This window comes from Aquarana catesbeiana, linkage group LG08 (genome assembly GCF_042186555.1).
Source record: "Aquarana catesbeiana isolate 2022-GZ linkage group LG08, ASM4218655v1, whole genome shotgun sequence".
Classification (NCBI taxonomy): Eukaryota; Metazoa; Chordata; class Amphibia; order Anura; family Ranidae; genus Aquarana; species Aquarana catesbeiana.
This window is the reverse complement of record NC_133331.1, coordinates 95,808,561-95,829,262: the sequence shown is the minus strand read 5'-3', so window position 1 is coordinate 95,829,262 and position 20,702 is coordinate 95,808,561. Positions and strand designations below refer to the sequence as shown.

General features: G+C 46.5%; 1 protein-coding gene and 1 pseudogene across 1 annotated transcript; both read left to right on the top strand.

Annotated features, from left to right (window-relative positions):
• Positions 1 to 9,504: 9,504 nt before the first annotated feature.
• Positions 9,505 to 12,441, top strand: LOC141106686 (protein kinase C delta type-like). The gene is made up of 6 exons (XM_073597625.1): positions 9,505 to 9,726; positions 10,484 to 10,575; positions 10,771 to 10,972; positions 11,643 to 11,837; positions 11,917 to 12,045; positions 12,304 to 12,441. Exons 1-6 carry the CDS (start codon positions 9,505 to 9,507, stop codon positions 12,439 to 12,441), a joined length of 978 nt encoding a protein of 325 aa, XP_073453726.1.
• Positions 12,442 to 14,171: 1,730 nt separating this feature from the next.
• LOC141105943 (ubiquitin-associated protein 2 pseudogene) lies at positions 14,172 to 18,051 on the top strand (annotated as a pseudogene).
• Positions 18,052 to 20,702: the final 2,651 nt, after the last annotated feature.

Here is a 20,702-nt window from a genome sequence, read left to right as displayed (position 1 = left end):
CATGTGAATGCTTTCAAGAGGATGTTAAAGCACATATGGCAGGCTGACAATAGGGATGCTAATTGTGAGGCAATGCCACAGTTTTGCTATTGGCTACAACTCTAGGTCAGGAATTTTGCCCCTGATTCCCAAAAATTGGTTTGTTTAGGAAAACTATATACAGTGGGACATATCAAGAACACGTAAAAATAGATTTGGGGTTTACATACATTTTATAGGGCAACTCATGCATGTGATGAAATTTGAAAAATCTGTCATATCCAACCTGGAGTTACAGGAGCCCATTGAAATATTTCCCCATACACAGTGGCATACGTGGTCATTATACAACTAGGTTTCTCAATCTGAGTAAGGAAGAATAGCTCCGGGATGGTTTTTACCATAAATTTTTTATGTAGGATTATTATGGAATGTTTTAACTAGCCATATGGCCATTTTGCAAATGCCACTTGCACCCAGGCTAGTACTAGCTTATTTAAAGTAGATCAAAAGTCTCAATTACCTACAAATTTTATTATACCCCTGTCATCCTGATCTGTAGATTCTGCTCCCAGAATTCAGCTGTTGAGATGGGGAACAGGGACACGTGGCTGCTGTCAATACACAAGAAGCGTGGTCAGATAAAGTCATTGATTGGTTGCCCTTGGACACATGACCACCCCAAATATGAGTTCTACTAGCCCTAGAGCTGAGGATTAAAATTATAAAAGTTATACAAATAATTGTACAAATTAATATTGTTGCGCCTATCCCCCTATTATGTGCATCAATTAAATAAACATCCAGTATATAACATTGTGAATATTCCTATGCCTACAGTGCCTTAAATACATATACAACACTTCATATTGTTCCTTTATCTTTAATTGGTGATAACAGTGAATAAAATAAGAAATAATTAAAAAATTGTACCTTCAAATGCAGAAACACAGAAAATTCTTCAAATGTCATTTTTTCATGCATTTAGTGATAAAGTTCATATAGTGATCCACACTTGGTACCAATCCTTAAAGATCATACAAGTGACTCCCACCACCGTTCTTCAATGTGCTCACCTCCAAGTTTGACCTGTCATTCTCAGGTCAATAGAAAAAAAGTAGAATCGCGCTAAACATTACATGGAATGATTGCACACACATACACTAACCCAATGTTGATGATGATATGTCCATGTGTCATGGACGTACTGCGCATGACTCTGCAACTGGCCGCGGGCGCATGGGTCCATTGGGACGTGTTCCAGTCCATAGGCATTCAGCAGTGAATAGACGCGCGCCAATGTGCATGGCCACGCGCGCACAGTAACACAGCTTTGGGGCTCAGTAATCCTTAAAAGGGGCCTCTTCAGAATGCATCCTTGCTGTCTGATCTGCAGCTCATCCTGTAACCGATCCTGAACCCGCATCTGCTCCAGTGTTACCCAGCTTCTCCTGACCTGGCTGCTGTCTCCAGTCCTGACCCCTTGGCTTGCCTTTGACCTTCTCTGTGTTCCTGTTTGTTTGATCTCCTTTTGCCGATTCTGCCTGGACTTGACCATTCTTTGCCTGCTGCTTCTGTCTGATTGATCCGCTGCTGTGACCTGGCTTGTCTGACTCTGCTTCTGTCTGCTGTCCTGCGCCAGTGCGCGCTTGCCTACAAGTCCTGCATCCGTGTGCATCTGCCTACAAGTCCTGTATCCGTGTGCATCTGCCTACAAGTCCTGCATCCGAGTGCATCTGCCTACAGTCCTGCATCTGTGCGCACCTGCCTGCTACTTCTCAGTGTTCCTGCATCCGCAGCAATCAAGCCTGTTCCTGTCTCTGCCAAGCTGACTTCATCTTCAGTCAAGCGGACCCTGCAGGCTCTCCCACTCCGCTGTGCTCCGAGGATCACTGTTCCCACTCCAGTGATCCCGGAACCAGAGCCATACGAGAGGTCTCCCTCTGCACGTCAGGCTCACCTTCAAGGTACGTGTCACCATGTGTGTTTAACCATATGATGTGGACAAAAATATTAGACAATAACCTAACACCAAAACAAAAATTGAAACAATAGTGAATTCAAAAGATGTTTATTTGAATAAGAATATATCATAAAGTGTCCAAAAACTTAGGATGACCATATCACCGTGAACTAAAATGAATAATTTATAAAGTGATAAAAAAGTCCATCCATGAAGTGTATGATCTTCAATATTGTGAAGAAAATTTGTGCCCAATCTGCCACCAAAAATTAGAGGGTTGCCGCTTACCAGAAACCCATGATCCCCCACTACAGAGGATCAGGGGAAGCCTGTAATGGGAAATGCCCTCCAGGGCATAACAGATGAGGCCAAAACCTGGATTCGTTGGTGGTAATGGGGGATCATGGGTTTCTGGTAAGCGGCAACTCTCTAATTTTTGGTGGCGGATTGGGCACAAGTTTTCTCCACAATATTGAAGATCATACACTTCATGGATGGACTTTTTTATCACTTTATAAACTATTCATTTTAGTTCACGGGTGATATGGTCACCCTAGGTTTTTGAACACTTTATGATATGTTTTTATTCATATAATCATCCATTGAATTCACTATTGTTTCAATTTTTGTTTTGGTGTTAGGTTATTTTATATTTTTCAAACACTGTATTTTGTTGTGCAGAAGAATTGCTGCTTTCATGATTTTATATATTATTTCATTAGCACGTTTTGTGTTTGGGTACAGGTTTTTTTTTACCTTAGCGCAGTTTCTCTCCTTTTTTTCTTTATTCCCAGGTCAAACCACGCTTTCCCCACATTGGGGTACAAAGACAGACTCCTCTGCAATCCTCCTTTTGTTCCCTTATCATCCTAGATGTCACAGGCTACTCCCACAAATGTGAGTGTATGGCCCTTTAAATCTGTGGTACCGGCACTGCAGGTAAACTCATGTAACACAGGGTAACCTCATAGTGTAGCATATTAAAACCAATAGGCGTTTATTAAAAAATTATTAAACTTAATAAAAAGTAAAAAACACAGCTTGTAATACTAGCAGCGGAGCTCTCTGCTCCCACATCACTTCCAGTTTTGGCAACATCACCCGACTCCACCCAGTGCGTGTCGTCACAGTCACGTGACTTCCTCAGGGGTAGCGTGGAATAGCACATATTTATTGAAAATTTTTTCAAATCCATTTTATACATATACATACATTTTAGTGTACTGTCCCCTTAAGAGCACTGGCTTTTTAATAAATACTTCTGCCAGATTCTTCGTTTTTCGTTGCAAAACGAAGAATCCGTGGAGGAACATTTATCTCATCAATCACTTTTACTGCCATTTGAACCTGTTTCACAGGCACCCCGCTACATATCCCCCTCTGCTCAAACTCGGGGGGTTGAGCACCTTGGGCTAACAAGCTGTAAACATCAGCATTAGCTTGCTGGCTACCTGGTCTATGTTTTACTATAAATTTGAAATTCTGTAGAGCCAAGAACCATCTGGTAACTAATTTTTCTCCTTATCTTGAGCCATTTGAGAGGTGCATGGTCAGTTAAGAGCCTAAACTGCCGCGCTAACAGAGAGTATTTTAAACTCTCCTGAGCCCATTTAATGGCTAAACATTTTCGTTTTACAATAGCGTATCTTTTTTCAGCGGGGGTCAATTTTCTGCTTAGGAATGCTATGGGGTGTTCCTCCCCATTTACCACTTGGGACAACACTGCACCTAAACCCACTTCTGATGCATCTGTCTGCTCCACAAATTCCTGTGTAAAATTTGGGGTAATTAAGACAGGGCTATTACACAGGGCTGTCTTTAGGTCCTGCAAAGCTTTCTCAGTTTCTGGGGTCCAAGTTACCACTGAGGACTTCCCCCCCTTGATAAAATCTATAAGGGGAGCAGCCAATATAGGAAATTTGGGGAAAAACCTTCTATAGTTGCCTATTAACCCTTACCTGTTTTTTATTGAGGGGTCTTGGCCAACTTTGGATGGCATGGATTTTTGTTATCTGGGGTTTTAATATCCCGCTGCCAATAATGTACCCCAAATATTGGGCCTCCTCTACTCCCACAGCACACTTCTTAGGATTAGTAGTAAGACACACAACACAGAGGGCATTAATAACAGCCTGCACTTTAGGTAAGTGGCTCTCCCAGTCTGCACTAAAAATGACCACGTCATTTAAATATGCCGATGCATAGGCTCGGTGGGGTTTAAGAACATGATCCATCATCCGCTGAAAAGTGTCCGGTGTCCCATGTAGGCCAAATGACATCCTCCTATACTGCCAGTGCCCATCAGGAGTAGAAAATGCTGTCTTCTCTTTAGCACAATCTGTAAATGGTATTTGCCAATACCCCTTCGTAAAGTCCAGGGTGGTGATATATCGAGCATGTCCTAGATGCTCAATTAGCTAATCTACCCTGGGCATTGGATAAGTGCTGTGTGCTGAGTTATTTTGAGGCGACAGCAAATTTACACTGTTATACAAGCTGTACACTCACTACTTTACATTGTAGCAAAGTATCATTTCTTCAATGTTGTCACATGAAAAGAATGAAAAGATAGAATCAAATATTTACAAAAATGTGAAGGGTGTACTCACTTTTGTGAGATACTGTATATACTGTATATGACTGTAGAGCATGAGAAAAGTTCAGACCGCACCCTTGCTGCATATCTATTGTAATAATATACATAATAAATACAGAATACCGGGATCATTATTATTTAGGATTTAGCAGAATGATGAACTTGAGAGGAAGCATCATTACAGAACAAGCACTACTAAACAGGTAGTACAGCCTGCATACATAATGAACCAATATGGCCCTCCCCCGTAGCAGATCAATGGTCTTTGGCACAGAGATCTCAGCGCAGTGAGATACCACATTAGGATTAGTATCTCTTGGTGTTAGGGATGTCATTGGGGCTGAGAATAAACTCCTGGGGGGGGGGGGGGTAGTTTAGACAACGACAATATTGTCCATGGGTATATAGAAGCTATAAATGCACAATAAGAAAATATATTTAAATGTCCACAGATTTGTATATTATAAAACAGAAGGAACTAAAATATTTTTTTTCCTCTTTCTAGGAGAAGATGATCCACCATCTCCCAGTGTCACCACTTCCACTCTGGAGGGGGAGAACAACCAACTGGTTCCATCCACCAGTGACAGAGAGCCAACAACACTGGATATGACCGTGGAGGACCAACAAAGTGCAGTCACCCCATCTACCAATGAGGGGGAGCAAACTGCACTGGTTCCATCCACCAGTGACAAAAAGCCAACAACACCGGCTATGACCGTGGAGGACCAACAAAGTGCAGTCACCCCATCCACCAGCCGGCGGCCATATTGGCACACTCAGGCCTACGGTGCAGCTACTGAGGACCCCGGTGCAGCATCCCAGGACACCCCCACTCCTGTGGCCACTAGCGTCCAGCCGCATCACCCCTGAGTGACCCGCAATCCAAGGTCCCTCCTTCCAGTCACCCGCCCCGCCCCCCCCCGGGACACCACCGCAGCCGCGGTCTAACCACCTCATTCTAGCCACTAGATTCGGTGGGACAGACCACGGCTGCGACCTAGTTCCAGCAGCCAGCTACCCACACCCCCTCCCATTATTGTCCTACAGAGCATGGGCCCCTCCACACTTGAAATCGCCCATCCTGCGACTACTGGACCTCACCGCAGGGGCTCTGGTTATTCACCGGAGGCTACTCAACTTGTATCATCGTAGACGCAGCCACCGCACCACCTACCTGTAAGTAGCATCAGATCCCCCTCCCTTCGTCCGCTGGACTATCCATTCAGGTAAGCACAGGGGTAGGTTAGCAGTTGATCCAGGGATTCCCGATCGCCCCTTGGGGGGGTCAGGAAGGAATTTTTTCCTCTGCTGCACCATTGGCACTCACAGCTAGGGGTTTTTCGCCTTCCTCTGGATCAACGACAGGGGGGTAGGTAGCCGCACCTCCTCAAGTACCTCCGCACCAACTCCAGCCCGTCACCACACCACTCCAGTAGCAGTGGGTAGTCATCGGACCCCTCCATCCACCTGCAAGTGCATCACCACCACATCAGTACCACCATCAGATCACCCTTCCTACAAGCAACGCCGTCTTCCTCATCATGTGCAACTTCAAATACACAGCAGACACCCTCCACAGGCTGAGAAACACTGCCGTAACTTTACCAACCGCCACTCAAAAAAGACTAAAAAAAGAACAATTACTAAGGACCAACCCTCAATCAACCAGGAAATGCAGTGAGACACCGATCCAACCGCAACAACTAGCATGCGCCCTGATCAACACCAGATCTGCAGTCAAGCACAGGCTGGAAATCCACGACTTCGTCATCGAAAATAACATTGATTGCCTCTTCATTACAGAAAGCTGGCTAACACCTGACTGCAACACCATCCTAACTGAACTGGTGCCCGAGAACTACAGTATCCTAACCGAGCATAGAATCGGAAAAAAAGGAGGAGGCCTAGCAGTGATTTTTCAAATCACATCTTGGGTTCACCAAACCAAATTTACAGAACCCAGTGCCTTTCATGGAAACACTCTCACTGCATCTTCAAACAACACCTCAGGACACCATTCACATACTACTATGCTACAGACCACCAGGACCAAAGACCAATCTCCTTACGCCGCTCACTGAATTCTTCTCAATACACACCTTGAAAACCAAAAACCTTCTGGTACTTGGGGATTTTAACCTGTGGTCAAATCCTGCCCAAGACTCCATCGCAACCGCCTGCGTCAACCAAATGGAAGAACTTGGCCTTCAACAACTGATAATTTCTCCCACCCATGGGTCAGGACACACTTTAGATCTCATCTTCAAACAGAATATGGACATCAAAGTACTTGACAACACTCCACTACCATGGACGGACCACCATGCTATTAAATTTATAATCACCACTAACGGCATCCTCCAAAAACAGAAACACGCAACAGCAACACACTGGAATAGATCTCAGAAGAAACTTCACTCTGATCTCTTCAAAACTACATTATCAAGCAAAATTCTTTTGCCAAACTCAAACCTCTCAACTGAACAAACACTCAACTTCCTAAACAATGTATTACTACAAACAGCAGACTCCGTGGCGACAAAACGCAGAACACTTATCCGCAAAAAAAACTCCATTTGGTTTAATGGTACTCTCACCCTACTCAAGCAAGAACGTAGAAGAGCTGAGAAAGCATGGAGAAGAAATCCCACCAAGGAAAACCATGCTAACTACAAAACACGCACTGTGAAATACCACAAGGCAATCTTCAAAGCCAAAAAAAGAACATTTCTCAGACACCATCTCATCTGCCTTAAACCGCCCACGTGAACTCTTCAAAATAGTTGGTCAGTCAATGAACCCGACCTGCTTAGAGCCCCCATCAAACGATACTCAAGAATTCTGCAATGAGTTATCAGACTTCTTCATCGACAAAATCGACTTCATTCGGAAATCAATCCATCAAAAAATAACAACCAAACCAAAGCAAAAAGAGGATAGCGTTACGAACTTCACTCAACCGCCAAATTTCTTTTTGTCCCCAATCACCACGGACATGACTAAAAACATCATCAGAAGCCTTCGAGACAGCACATCACCTAACGACATCATCCCCACTAAACTTTTTAAAGAATGTGCTGACATCTTGGCCCCTACCCTAACACATCTCATAAATCAATCATTCAAAGAAGGGACTGTGCCAACCTCCCTCAAGCAAGGCATGGTCAAACCCCTGCTAAAGAAACCCAATCTCGACCCCAAGGACCCTAACTGCCGCAGACCAATAACCAGCCTCAACACCATCTCCAAGATTATAGAGAAAGCAGTAGTACAGCAGCTACAACACCACCTGGATTCACACCAACTCCTGGACCCTCTGCAATCAGGCTTTCGCCCAGGCCATGGCACAGAAACAGCACTTCTGAAGATATGGGACAACGCCCTTGAAGCAGCAGATGACAGAGAACCGAGTCTCCTGGTACTGTTAGACCTCAGCGCAGCATTCGATACAGTGGACCACAATACTTTACTTGTCCGCCTCGCTGAAGTTGCAGGAGCTACAGATTCTGCTCTAAAATGGTTTACATCCTTCTTAGAGAATCGCTCCCAGACAGTGAAACTAGGAACATTCACCTCGGAAACCCGGGCAGTCTCCTGTGGAGTCCCTCAAGGCTCACCCTTGTCACCAATACTATTCAACATCTACATCCCCCCACTTCTCAATATCATCAGGAAAACCAATCTCTGCTTCCACTCATACGCTGACGACACCCAACTCTACCTTCGCATCAACGGACAAAAAGACCTTCATCAGCAATTACAGAAATGCCTCACTTTAATAGATGACTGGATGACCAGTAGCTCCCTCAAACTCAACGGTTCAAAAACAGAACTTCTTCTCCTACAAGCTAACAAAAATTCCACAATAAAGACTCCGTGGACACCACCCACCATCCTCGGACAGACCATCTCTCCAAGCACCAAAGCCAAGAGCCTCGGAGTCATTTTTGACTCAGGAATGACAATGGATGCACAAATAGGATCAGTGGTGAGCGGATCCCACCATCTCCTCCGCCAGCTACGCAGACTAATCCCCTTCATCCCAGAAGAGGACAAAGCGGCAGTTGTGGGAACAATCATCAATTCCCGACTCGACTACGCAAATTCGCTCTACGTAGGACTACCCCAATATCAGCTTGCGCGCTTGCAACTCATCCAAAACACGGCGGCAAGATTGTTAACAGGAAAAAAACCCTGGGAATCCATCTCCCCAGCCCTAAAGAGCCTACACTGGCTAACCGTGAAGAATCGGATCACATTCAAGACCCTCTGCCTCACCCACAAATGTATACAAGGAAATGCTCCGCTATATCTCCGGGAGAAAATAAAACACTACACACCGAATCGCGGTCTTCGATCAGCCAACCAAAACCTCCTTATCATTCCCAAATACCGCTACAAAGCAAAGGGAGAACGAAGATTCGCAGTCCAAGGACCCCGACTATGGAATGCTCTTCCAACCAACATCCGCATGGAAGAAAACCACCAGGCCTTCAGGAAAAAACTAAAGACCTTCCTCTTCTAACAAGCTGACAACAGAGAATGTATCTCAGCGCCTTGAGGCGATTCAGTTCGCATTTGCTGCGCTTTACAAATCATTCATTCATTCATTCATTCACCAATGAGGGGGAGCAAACTGCACTGGTTCCATCCACCAGTGACAGAAAGCCAACAACTCTGTATATGACTCTGGAGGACCAACAAAGTGCAGTCACCCCATCCACCAATGAGGGGGAGCAAACTGCACTGGTTCAATCCACCAGTGACAGAGAGCCAACAACACCGGATTTGACTGTGGAGGACCACAAAGTGGCTACTACCACCAGTGAGAGTATAAAATTTAAACTGGACACAGCAATGGAGGACCAGCAAAGTCTGGTCACTTCAGACACCGTGGAGGGTGGAAAAAACACTGGTTCCATCCAGCAGTGATATCCCATCCAGCAGTGTCAAGAAACTATATATGGAAAGCTTCACCTTCCACAAGGTACTTGGAAGGGGGAGCTTCGGGAAAGTGATGTTGGCCACCCATCTCGCCACTAACCAAAAGCTGGCGGTGAAGTTCGTTGATAAGAGACAGCTACTGAAATCTGGACCCAGCATTGCCCTCGCTGAAAGATGCATTCTGGAAGAAGGCAGAGAGTGCCCATACATCACCCATATATATGGGTCATTCCAGACAAAGGTAAGTCTTTTCATCTCCCAATTTCTTCTTCTCTTCCCTGTACTGCGCTCCACTATTGCTCCAGACCCGCTACAATAGTTATGCAAATGGTGACTTTTTTGGGAGTCAAAACTTACACAAGGCCAAGGATCCCTCTGCCCCATGAGATGACAGTGTTCAGACCTTCTAGTCCTTCAGGCACTAAGTGCCAAATTGGAGGAGGCAAAAGAGAGCTTCACTTGTGTCCCACATCAGGTTCTTCTGAGGGCTATGGCTGTAAATCAGCGGAACGCAGTAAAAGTGAGAGAAGAACTGTAGAGTGCTTCCTACAAGGCTGGAGCTCGGTGACACAAACTGTACAGAATAGAGGCTTTCCTTCAAGAAACCATATACTGAGAGGCCGCCATTACTGACTTTAGACATTGCTAGCTGCCTGGCTGTCTCTGGCCTCAAATCTTTGAGTCAATGAACCAGAACAAGTCTAAACTAGCAAGACAGGAGAAGTCAGAACTCCTGATCTACATGCATTTTCCAGGATGGCGAACCAAAATATGGAAGTCATTGGGCCACCCTAACATCCAGACTGGTATGGTGATAAAGATATTCCAGTGATGGAGGCCTATGCTTCTTCTCTGCCTGGTTTTTCAGAATTGCCCCAGAAAGCACTTAGTAAAGATGCCACACTGCACTCTCTGTTGGTGTGCATGTCTTCATATATTCCTCCACAATGTGAAATCATCAATGTCTATAATGTAACCTGTTTTTCTTATTTTCACAGAATCATCTGGCCTTTGTTATGGAGTATCTGAGCGGAGGAGACCTCAATGCCCTGATAAGATCTTCAGCTCCACTTCCTCTGAAGACCGTAAGGTAAGTTTGATGTCGGTGTCACTTTGGAGTCGGGGAGGCTGACCACTGAGGACAGGCAGTGATCTAGCCAGGCCCCTCCAGCTGATCCCGTCCATCTATACCCCTATGTACTATAGGGAGAAGTCACTTCATCTTTACCATTAACTGGTCTGTTATGATTTTTGATGCTAATCCATAAATCACTTTCTCCACCAGAAACTTAACAGCGGAAATTATTTGCGGCCTGCAATTCCTGCACGCCAAAGAGATCGTTCACAGAGATCTGAAGCCGGGAAACATCCTCTTAGACAACGCTGGCCACGCCAGAATTGCGGATTTTGGATTGTCAGCGAAGGGAGTCACCGAGTCTAAGAGAATTAAAGGACGTATGGGCACACCAAACTACATGGCCCCAGAAGTAAGTATGCGCCTTATATCAGACTTAATTATAACATTCATCAAGATATACCAATTATTATGAATGGATATAGAGAAGAGATAAAGGGGTGGTCCACTTACACTAAATGGAGAATGTCTCCACTGGTGCCCCGGTTGCTTTCAGTGGGTTTCCAGGCCAGAACATTACCCCCAACAAAAGGTGGGGAATTCTGAGACCTGGAGCAGTGTTGGAGATTCTTGGTAGGGGGCATTGAGGCCGAGTGTAGATTGATTCATCTATCTGGCCCGATTCACACATACAAATGGGGTAAAATCTCCAGTAACTGCTGACCTGCTTTTTCCCTTCTTCTCTTTAACATGGGGAGCGTTTATTAACGTTAAGCTATTGGGGTCAGTATACCTTCATCCACCTACTTTAAAAGGGGCAATTAAAGGGCACTGCTAGGCAAAGCCCTAGAGTGTTTAACCTCTTTATATTCCATGTAAAATGTAAAAAAAAGAGTTTTGACTATACATCCCCTTTAAGCCCCACCTCTAATATTCACAAGCTCCGCCTCAGTTTTATACCTTTTCACGGCAATTTTAGTCCTCCACGAGCTTCATACATCACATATGTCACTATGTTGTCATCTCTGTCCTCTGCCTGGTCTGTCAAAGTGCTAATCCCTCTTTCTCTTATGTTTATACAGATCTTGCAAAAAATTGATTATTTCACCATGGTTGACTATTTCTCCCTTGGAATAATAATATACATGATGGCGCTTGGCAAACATCCATTTATCGCAGTAAAGGACAATGAAGAACAAATACGGAAAAAAATTATTGAAATGAATCCCCAGTATCCGAGGGGCATGAACCATAACCTCCGTAACCTCTTAACAAGGGTAAGTTTACATAAAGCCTCAGCTTCTCTATTGCTCAGATATTGTTATTGCTTTTTCAGTGTCTCATTATTCTTTACAGCTTCTGTGGAAAGACCAAGATGGACGAAAACAACAAGTCTGTGACATCAGGAGCCACCCGTTCTTCAAGACCATCAACTGGGCGGAGGTAGAGGGAAGAATGTCTCGCACACCCTCTGAATCTGGACCAGTAAGTATACATTTATTGAACTCCAACCACAGGGAAGGGGAGATTTTCAGTGGCAGGCTCTTCACCATCTAAGACATATTTTTTATATTTTTATGAATTTGTGATCACTACACAATCATATGACCTGGTCTGAATTATTTCTGTTTATTATTGATGATTATTGTGTATGTCTTCTGACCACTAGAGGGAGCTAGGGTGGTTGTTACCATTTTCTGTATCATTTAGAAACTGTGATTAATACCTTTTTTCTCTTTCTAGATTTGTCTGCAACCATCAAATAACAGCATGCATTTGAATGAATGTATTAACTGCATGGACCAGGAGGCTCCAAAATCACCAGAGCACCAGGAGTATTTCACTGGCTTTTCATACATGCGTGACAGTTTGATGATTTAACCAATGGACTTTTTTTCGCCATCATCACCAAAGAACCAGGAGCAGCTGAGTCCAATGCCAATGCCCTACAAAGAGGCTCGCAAAAAAACAATAAAGCCGAAGAAGAATCGGAATTGGATTAACTGCAACAACGAGAATAAGAGCCAGAAGCAGCTGTCATTGAAGTCCTCTTCGTGGCCAATACTGGGCAACCATTGACAACTACAGACACAGATGCAGATGTACAATTAGGAGGCTCATAAACGACTGGAAGAGCATTGACTGTAGTGACGAGAGTGAGAGTCAGAAGGTTGCACCAATAGACTGGTTTCCACCATTACCACCGAACAACCATGGACCAGTACCGACTGCAATTGAGAACCATTATAAGGAGGCTTTGTAACAATTGGCAGAGCAAATGGTCGGATGCTGCACCCACAGGACTTTTTCCCATCAGCGGACAACCAGGAGAATCTCTTCACACCCTGGCCAATGTACCATGAAGAGGCTCATAGCAATGTCATAGAGCCAGAGGCGCAGCAATATTTGCGCAACATATGTCTACCATCAGAGAGTCAGGACCCTGGCCCATGTATTATGAGGAGGCTCATAACAACATCATAGAGCCAAATGTTCAATTTTTTCCAACATGGGCCAGTTTTTTTCCGTGTGCTTTTCTTATATTAGTGTGGTTTTTCTTATATTTGTGTGCTTTTGTTATATTCGTGTGCTTTTGTAATATTAGTGTGCTTTTCTTATATTTGTGTGCTTTTAATATACTCGTGTGCTTTTTGTATACGGGCAGCACAGTGGTGTAGTGGTTAGCACTTTCACCTAGCAGCAAAAAGGGTCGCTGGTTCAAATTCCGACTATAACACCATCTGCCTGGAGTTTGCATGTTCTCTCTGTGCCTGCGTGGTTTTCCTCCGGTTACTCCGGTCTCCTCCCACACTCCAAAGACATGCTTCCCCCCTTCCCCTTCCCCTTCCCCCATCCAAAGGTGCATTAGAAGCTGAAATAGCTCAGTTGGGAGAGCGTTAGACTGAAGGTCTAAAGGTCTCTGGTTCAATCCCAGGTTTCTGCGACTGTACATGCACCTTTGTAGTAATATAATGCATCCACCATGGAGGAGGTTTTAGTTGTGTGACTTTGCAACATGAGATTAAATAAAGATGTCAAAAGAATGCTATTTGGTCTCTTTGATTTCCTTAACCACTTGCCGACCGCCTCACGCATATATACGTGAACAGAGCGGCACGGGCAGGCAAAATCACGTACCTGGTACGTGATTGCCTTCCCGCGGGCGGGGGGTCCGATCGGACCCCCCCCGGTGCCAGCGGCGGTCGGCATTTGTCTAGGAGCGATCAGAGATGAGGGGGAGGCCATCCGATCGTGGCCCCCCCCTCGCGATCGCTCCCAGCCAATGAGAAACATCCCCTGCCTGTGTATAGTACACACAGGCAGAGGATGTGATGTCATCTCTCCTCGGCTTGGCAGTTTCCGTTCCGACGCCGAGGAGAGAAGACATCTGAGTAAGTGTAAAACACTACACAACACAGTAGAACATGCCAGGCACACTAAACACCCCTGATCGCCCCCCGATCCCCCCTCAATCACCCCCCCCCCCCCCGTCACAAACTGACACCAAGCTGTTTTTTTTTTTGTTTTTTTCCTGATTACTGCATGGTGTCAGTTTGTGACAGTTAGAAGTGGTAGGGCAGAAGGGGATGTTTTTGTTGCGGGCGGGGGGCAGACGGGTGTGGCGTTCCGCTGACGTCACGCCGGGAAGATGTCCGCGCGGCCGGGGGAGGGGAGGAGTCACGTGACGGCGCCCGCTGCTGCTGCTGCTTTGTGAGGCGCATTGTGCTGCAGTGCTGCTGTCTGATCCAGGAAAGCTCGTGAAGATGCTGTTGCTGTGTCCATCAAAGGCCCTGGCTGGGTATAGAGCTGAAATCGCTTGTGATCTCCCGTAATAGGAGATCATAGGATTTTCTATTTTGTACATTGTTTTGTATATACTGTATATGATGACTTCGGTGGGAAATGAACGTACCCAGGGCACTCGGGAAAAAACACAGATTTCAACTCCACAGACACAACCACAGAAACAGGCAACAGCTGAGCAGATCCGCCTCGCACAGATGATCTACGATAAAAATGATGCAGATTTTGAAGATAAAGTGAAACAGCTAATGGAAGTGACAGGAAAGAACCAGGATGAGTGTCTTGTGGCGCTCCACGACTGCAACGGGGATGTAAACAGAGCCATCAATATACTGCTGGAAGGAAACTCCGACACGACTTCCTGGGAGACTGTTGGGGGCAAAAAGAAAATCGGCAAAGAAGGTTCAGAAAACAAAGAAAACAGAGAGAAGAGAGGGGACAGAGAAGTGAGCCGTGGTAGAGGAACATCCAACAGACGAGGCCGAGGAGGGAGTCGGGGAAGAGAGTTTAGAGTAGAAGAAAATGGAGTGGACAGTGGTCCTGGGGACAGACCTTCTGATCGTGGTAGACGCGGACGTGGAAGAGGATTTGGGGGCCGTGGACGAGGCAGAGGGGCAGGAAGGTTTTCTGCGCAAGGCATGGGGACATTCAATCCTGCAGATTACACGGAGCCCAGCGCCAATGATGGGTTTGGAGTAAAATCGGACATGTGGGAGACGGGCCAGACCGACGGTCATGATGGTACTGGTACGTGGAGGAATTCTATTGAGGAATGGACAGCAGAGGACTGGAATGAAGATCTTTCTGAAACAAAGGTCTTTACTGCATCCTCTGTCCCTACAGAGAATCACATCACCCCAGGACAGAGCATTGACTTGGTAGCCCTCCTCCAGAAGCCACAGACAAACAGCACTGAAACAGAATCTGCTGGTTTTGAGTCGACATCGCAGCAGAACTTTGGTCAGGCCCTGGTGTTCACAAACTCTCAGCATAGCTCTCAGATAACATCCACGGCCAGCAGCACCAGCGCAGTTAACAGCTACACTCCTCAGAGCCTGTCTTCTGTGCTCGGGTCTGGCTTTGGTGAGCTTGGAACATCAAAACTGACAAATTCCGCTGGTTCCCAAATATTGGAACAGCTGAAGAGTCCTGGATTGGGGCAATTCTCTACCCAAAATTCTCAGCAAAGCGGCAGTAACGCAACACCTTCCTCTTCCTGGGACATTAAGCCTTCAGCACCGCAGTCATCTGTCCTCAGTCAGTTCGATTTCAAATCCCAGCCAGAGCCCTCGCCTGTGCTCAGCCAGCTCGCCCAGCGACAGCAGCACCAGATGCAGCCAGTGCCTGTACCGCCTCCCGGACTGGAGACCTTCTCTTCACAGGTGAAGCTGCGCGAGACGTCTCCGGTGGACAGCTCTACCTCTGTGGGCAAAATGCTGCAGCTGCCCAGTCTGTCGCTGGACTCCCAGGCCATGGCCGCCCAGCAGACCCATCAGCAGAAACACATCAAACCGCAGAAACGGAGGATACCTCCTACTTTAAAGATTCCTGCATCTGCAGTAGAGATACCAGGATCGGCTGATGTCACTGGATTAAACGTGCAGTTTGGAGTCATGGAATTTGGTTCAGAGCCATCATTACCAGAGTTTGGTTCAAACACAAGTCCTGACAATGGAAGCCAGACACCCAGTAACTTGTATTCCAAAACAATAAGTGAATCTCTGAACACCTCGCTGCCAATATCCAGTACTGTGCAGGAGCCAAGCTATACGGCATCTGTCATCACAACTTCTAGCCACAACAGCTCCTCACAGAGTGCCAGTCCAGTCACCATCTCCTCATCTTCCTCCTACGACCAGACGTCTGTGCACAGCAGAATAGGTTACCAAAGCTCCATGACAGCCACCGAAGTGGTTCCAGTCACGAATGGACACAATGGAATTCGGGCACAAGTGTCTTTGAACACCACTCCTTCCGTCCCATCGGCGAAGTCTGAGAATTCCCAGAGCCTGACGTCTGTAGGGTCTCTGTCCAGTCCTCCCTCCACCACATCATCTCTCCTTCCTCCTGTATCTCAGCACACGTCAGCTGTGTCGCTGTCTAACTTGCCGCAGCCCAGTGACCTCTCAAATAGCTCCCTTTCACAGCTAAACAGCACTTTGTCTGGGCACCAGAACAGCCTTCCTGCAGCATCAGTACTGTCCTCAGCAGCTTCCCATACGCACACAAGTGTGGAGAGCACGGTCACGCTCCAGCCTAGCACAACCTTCTCAACAGCGCCAACGTCAGCCACAAGCACCACCTCTTCGGTTGTCAGTATGGCCAGCAGTATGAATACTACTAACAGTTTAGGCCTGAGCGTTCCCAGTGTAAGTGTGCCTGCCACTGTTGCTGCCACCACTCGGACTGCTCCATTAGTATCTTCAGGAAAAGCACCTCCAAACCTCCCACAGGGTGTCCCTCCTCTCTTGCACAACCAGTACATTGTTGGACCTGGAGGCCTCCTGCCTGCGTACCCAATATATGGCTATGATGATCTCCAGATGCTTCAGTCCAGATTACCGATGGATTACTATGGGATCACGTTTCCTGCGCCAGCAACGCTGACAGGCCGAGATGGAGGACTTGCAAGCAACCCATACTCAGGTGATGTAGCAAAGTTTGGCCGTGCCGATTCTGCGTCTCCGACCCCTGCCACGACGTTGGCACAACCACAGCAGAATCAGACACAGACTCACCATACAGCTCAGCAGCCGTTCCTAAACCCAACCCTGCCGCCCGGCTATAGCTACACAGGCTTGCCTTACTACGCCGGGATGCCAGGTGTACCGAGCGCTTTCCAGTATGGCCCCACCATGTTTGTACCTCCTGCATCAGCCAAAACCCACGGAGTAAACTTAAACACGGCGTCCACTCCCTTCCAGCAGGCCGGAGGGTATGGGCAACACAGCTATGGTGCAGTCTCTTTTCCCATAGGCTACGATGACCTAGCCCAGGGGACGACAGCTGCAGATTACAGCAAAGGAGGATACAGCGGCTCGGCTCAAGCACAAAGCAAGTCTGCTGGTATTGGTCCAGGAAAAGGAGTGTCAGTGAGCTCCAGTAACACAGGCGTGCCTGACATCAGCGGATCAGTCTACAACAAGACTCAGACATTTGACAAGCAGGGATTCCATGCGGCTACACCACCGCCCTTCAGCCTCCCCTCTGCCCTTGGCTCAACGGGGCCCCTGAACCCAGGTGCTGCTGCCGGCTACGCCCCAGCTCCCTTCCTTCATATTCTACCTGCTCATCAGCAACCTCACTCCCAGCTGCTCCATCACCACCTCCAGCAGGATGGACAGGGTGGCTCCGGCCAGCGCAGTCAGCCCAACTCCATGCAGCAGAAGACTCAGGCCAACAAGACCGCCTACACCAGTTCTCCCTACTGGACAAACTGAGGTGTCCCACCGCCGCCGCCCTCGAGGAAGATGACGCTAGAAGCCCATTCCTGGACGCCACCATTAGTTCTGAATACTTTATGGAAGATACCACTGTGATCAGCCAAAACGTCTGTGCGGGAAGAATCTACAAAACACATCCTTAGTGTAAAACTTATACCCGCTTTCTTTTTGGTTTGCCGGTGTATGTAATATATTTATGTATGTATTTGTAAATGTAATAGAGCCTAAATGTGGTTTTTCTGCATTTTGCAGCCGTTTTTTTGTTTTTATTTTTTTTTGTTTTCTTTTAGGGGGCATTTGACTTAACACCTGCATCCGTGCAAAAATATATATATATTATATATATTTTCTTTTGTTTTAAGCTCATTGGTTTGTAAGAAAAGTGCCATTTTAAAAAAAAAAAAAAGAAAAAGAAGTGGTAGGGCAGTGAGTATTAGCCCCCTGTAGGTCTAGGATACCCCCCTAACCCCCCCTAATAAAGTTTTAACCCCTTGATCACCCCCCGTCACCAGTGTTGCTAAGCGATCATTTTTCTGATTGCTGTATTAGTGTTGCTGGTGACGCTAGTTAGGGAGGTAAATATTTAGGTTTGCCGTCAGCGTTTTATAGCGACAGGGACCTCCATATACTACCTAATAAATGTTTTAACCCCTTGATTGCCCCCTAGGTAACCCTTTCACCACTGATCACTGTATAACCGTTACGGGTGACGCTGGTTAGTTTGTTTATTTTTTATAGTGTCAGGGCACCCGCCGTTTATTACCGAATAAAGGTTTAGCCCCCCGATCGCCCGGCGGTGATATGCGTCGCCCCAGGCTGCGTCAGATTAGCGCCAGTACCGCTAACACCCACGCACGCACCGTACACCTCCCTTAGTGATATAGTATCTGAACGGATCAATATCTGATCCGATCAGATCTATACTAGCGTCCCCAGCAGTTTAGGATTCCCAAAAATGCAGTGTTAGCGGGATCAGCCCAGATACCTGCTAGCACCTGCGTTTTGCCCCTCCGCCCGGCTCGGCCCACCCAAGTGCAGTATCGATCGATCACTGTCACTTACAAAACACTAAACACATAACTGCAGCGTTCGCAGAGTCAGGCCTGATCCCTGCGATCGCTAACAGTTTTTTTGGTAGCGTTTTGGTGAACTGGCAAGCACCAGCCCCAGGCAGCGTCAGGTTAGTGCCAGTAGCGCTAACACCCACGCACGCACGGTACACCTCCCTTAGTGGTATAGTATCTGAACGCATCAATATCTGATCCGATCAGATCTATACTAGCGTCCCCAGCAGTTTAGGATTCCCAAAAACGCAGTGTTAGCGGGATCAGCCCAGATACCTGCTAGCACCTGCGTTTTGCCCCTCCGCCCGGCCCAGCCCACCCAAGTGCAGTATCGATCGATCACTGTCACTTACAAAACACTAAACGCATAACTGCAGCGTTCGCAGAGTCAGGCCTGATCCCTGCGATCGCTAACAGTTTTTTTTGTAGCGTTTTGGTGAACTGGCAAGCACCAGTGGCCTAGTACACCCCGGTCGTAGTCAAACCAGAACTGCAGTAACACTTGGTGACGTGGCGAGTCCCATAAGTGCAGTTCAAGCTAGTGAGGTGGCAAGCACAAGTAGTGTCCCGCTGCCACCAAGAAGACAAACACAGGCCCGTCGTGCCCATAGTGCCCTTCCTGCTGCATTCGCCAATCCTAATTGGGAACCCACCGCTTCTGCAGCGCCCGTACTTCCCCCATTCACATCCCCAACCAAATGCAGTCGGCTGCATGAGAGGCATTTTCTTTATGTCCTCCCGAGTACCCCTACCCAACGAACCCCCCCAAAAAAGATGTCGTGTCTACAGCAAGCGCGGATATAGGCGTGACACCCGCTATTATTGTCCCTCCTGTCCTGACAATCCTGGTCTTTGCATTGGTGAATGTTTTGAACGCTACCATTCACTAGTTGAGTATTAGCGTAGGGTACAGCATTGCACAGACTAGGCGCACTTTCACAGGGTCTCCCAAGATGCCATCGCATTTTGAGAGACCCGAACCTGGAACCGGTTACAGTTATAAAAGTTACAGTTACAAAAAAAAAGTGTAAAAAAAAAAAAAAACCACACAAACAAAAATAAAAAATAATAGTTGTCGTTTTATTGTTCTCTCTCTCTCTCTATTGTTCTGCTCTCTTTTACTGTATTCTATTCTGCAGTGTTTTATTGTTGTTATGTTTTATCATGTTTGCTTTTCAGGTATGCAATTTTTTATACTTTACTGTTCACTGTGCTTTATTGTTAACCATTTTTTTGTCTTCAGGTACGCCATTCACGACTTTGAGTGGTTATACCAGAATGATGCCTGCAGGTTTAGGTATCATCTTGGTATCATTCTTTTTAGCCAGCGGTCGGCTTTCATGTAAAAGCAATCCTAGCGGCTAATTAGCCTCTAGACTGCTTTTACAAGCAGTGGGAGGGAATGCCCCCCCCCCCACCGTCTTCCGTGTTTTTCTCTGGCTCTCCTGTCTCAACAGGGAACCTGAGAATGCAGCCGGTGATTCAGCCAGCTGACCATAGAGCTGATCAGAGACCAGAGTGGCTCCAAACATCTCTATGGCCTAAGAAACCGGAAGCTACGAGCATTTTATGACTTAGATTTCGCCGGATGTAAACAGCGCCATTGGGAAATTGGGGAAGCATTTTTTCACACCGATCTTGGTGTGGTCAGATGCTTTGAGGGCAGAGGAGAAATCTAGGGTCTAATAGACCCCAATTTTTTCAAAAAAGAGTACCTGTCACTACCTATTGCTATCATAGGGGATATTTACATTCCCTGAGATAACAATAAAAATGATTAAAAAAAAAAAAAAAATGAAAGGAACAGTTTAAAAATAAGATAAAAAAGCAA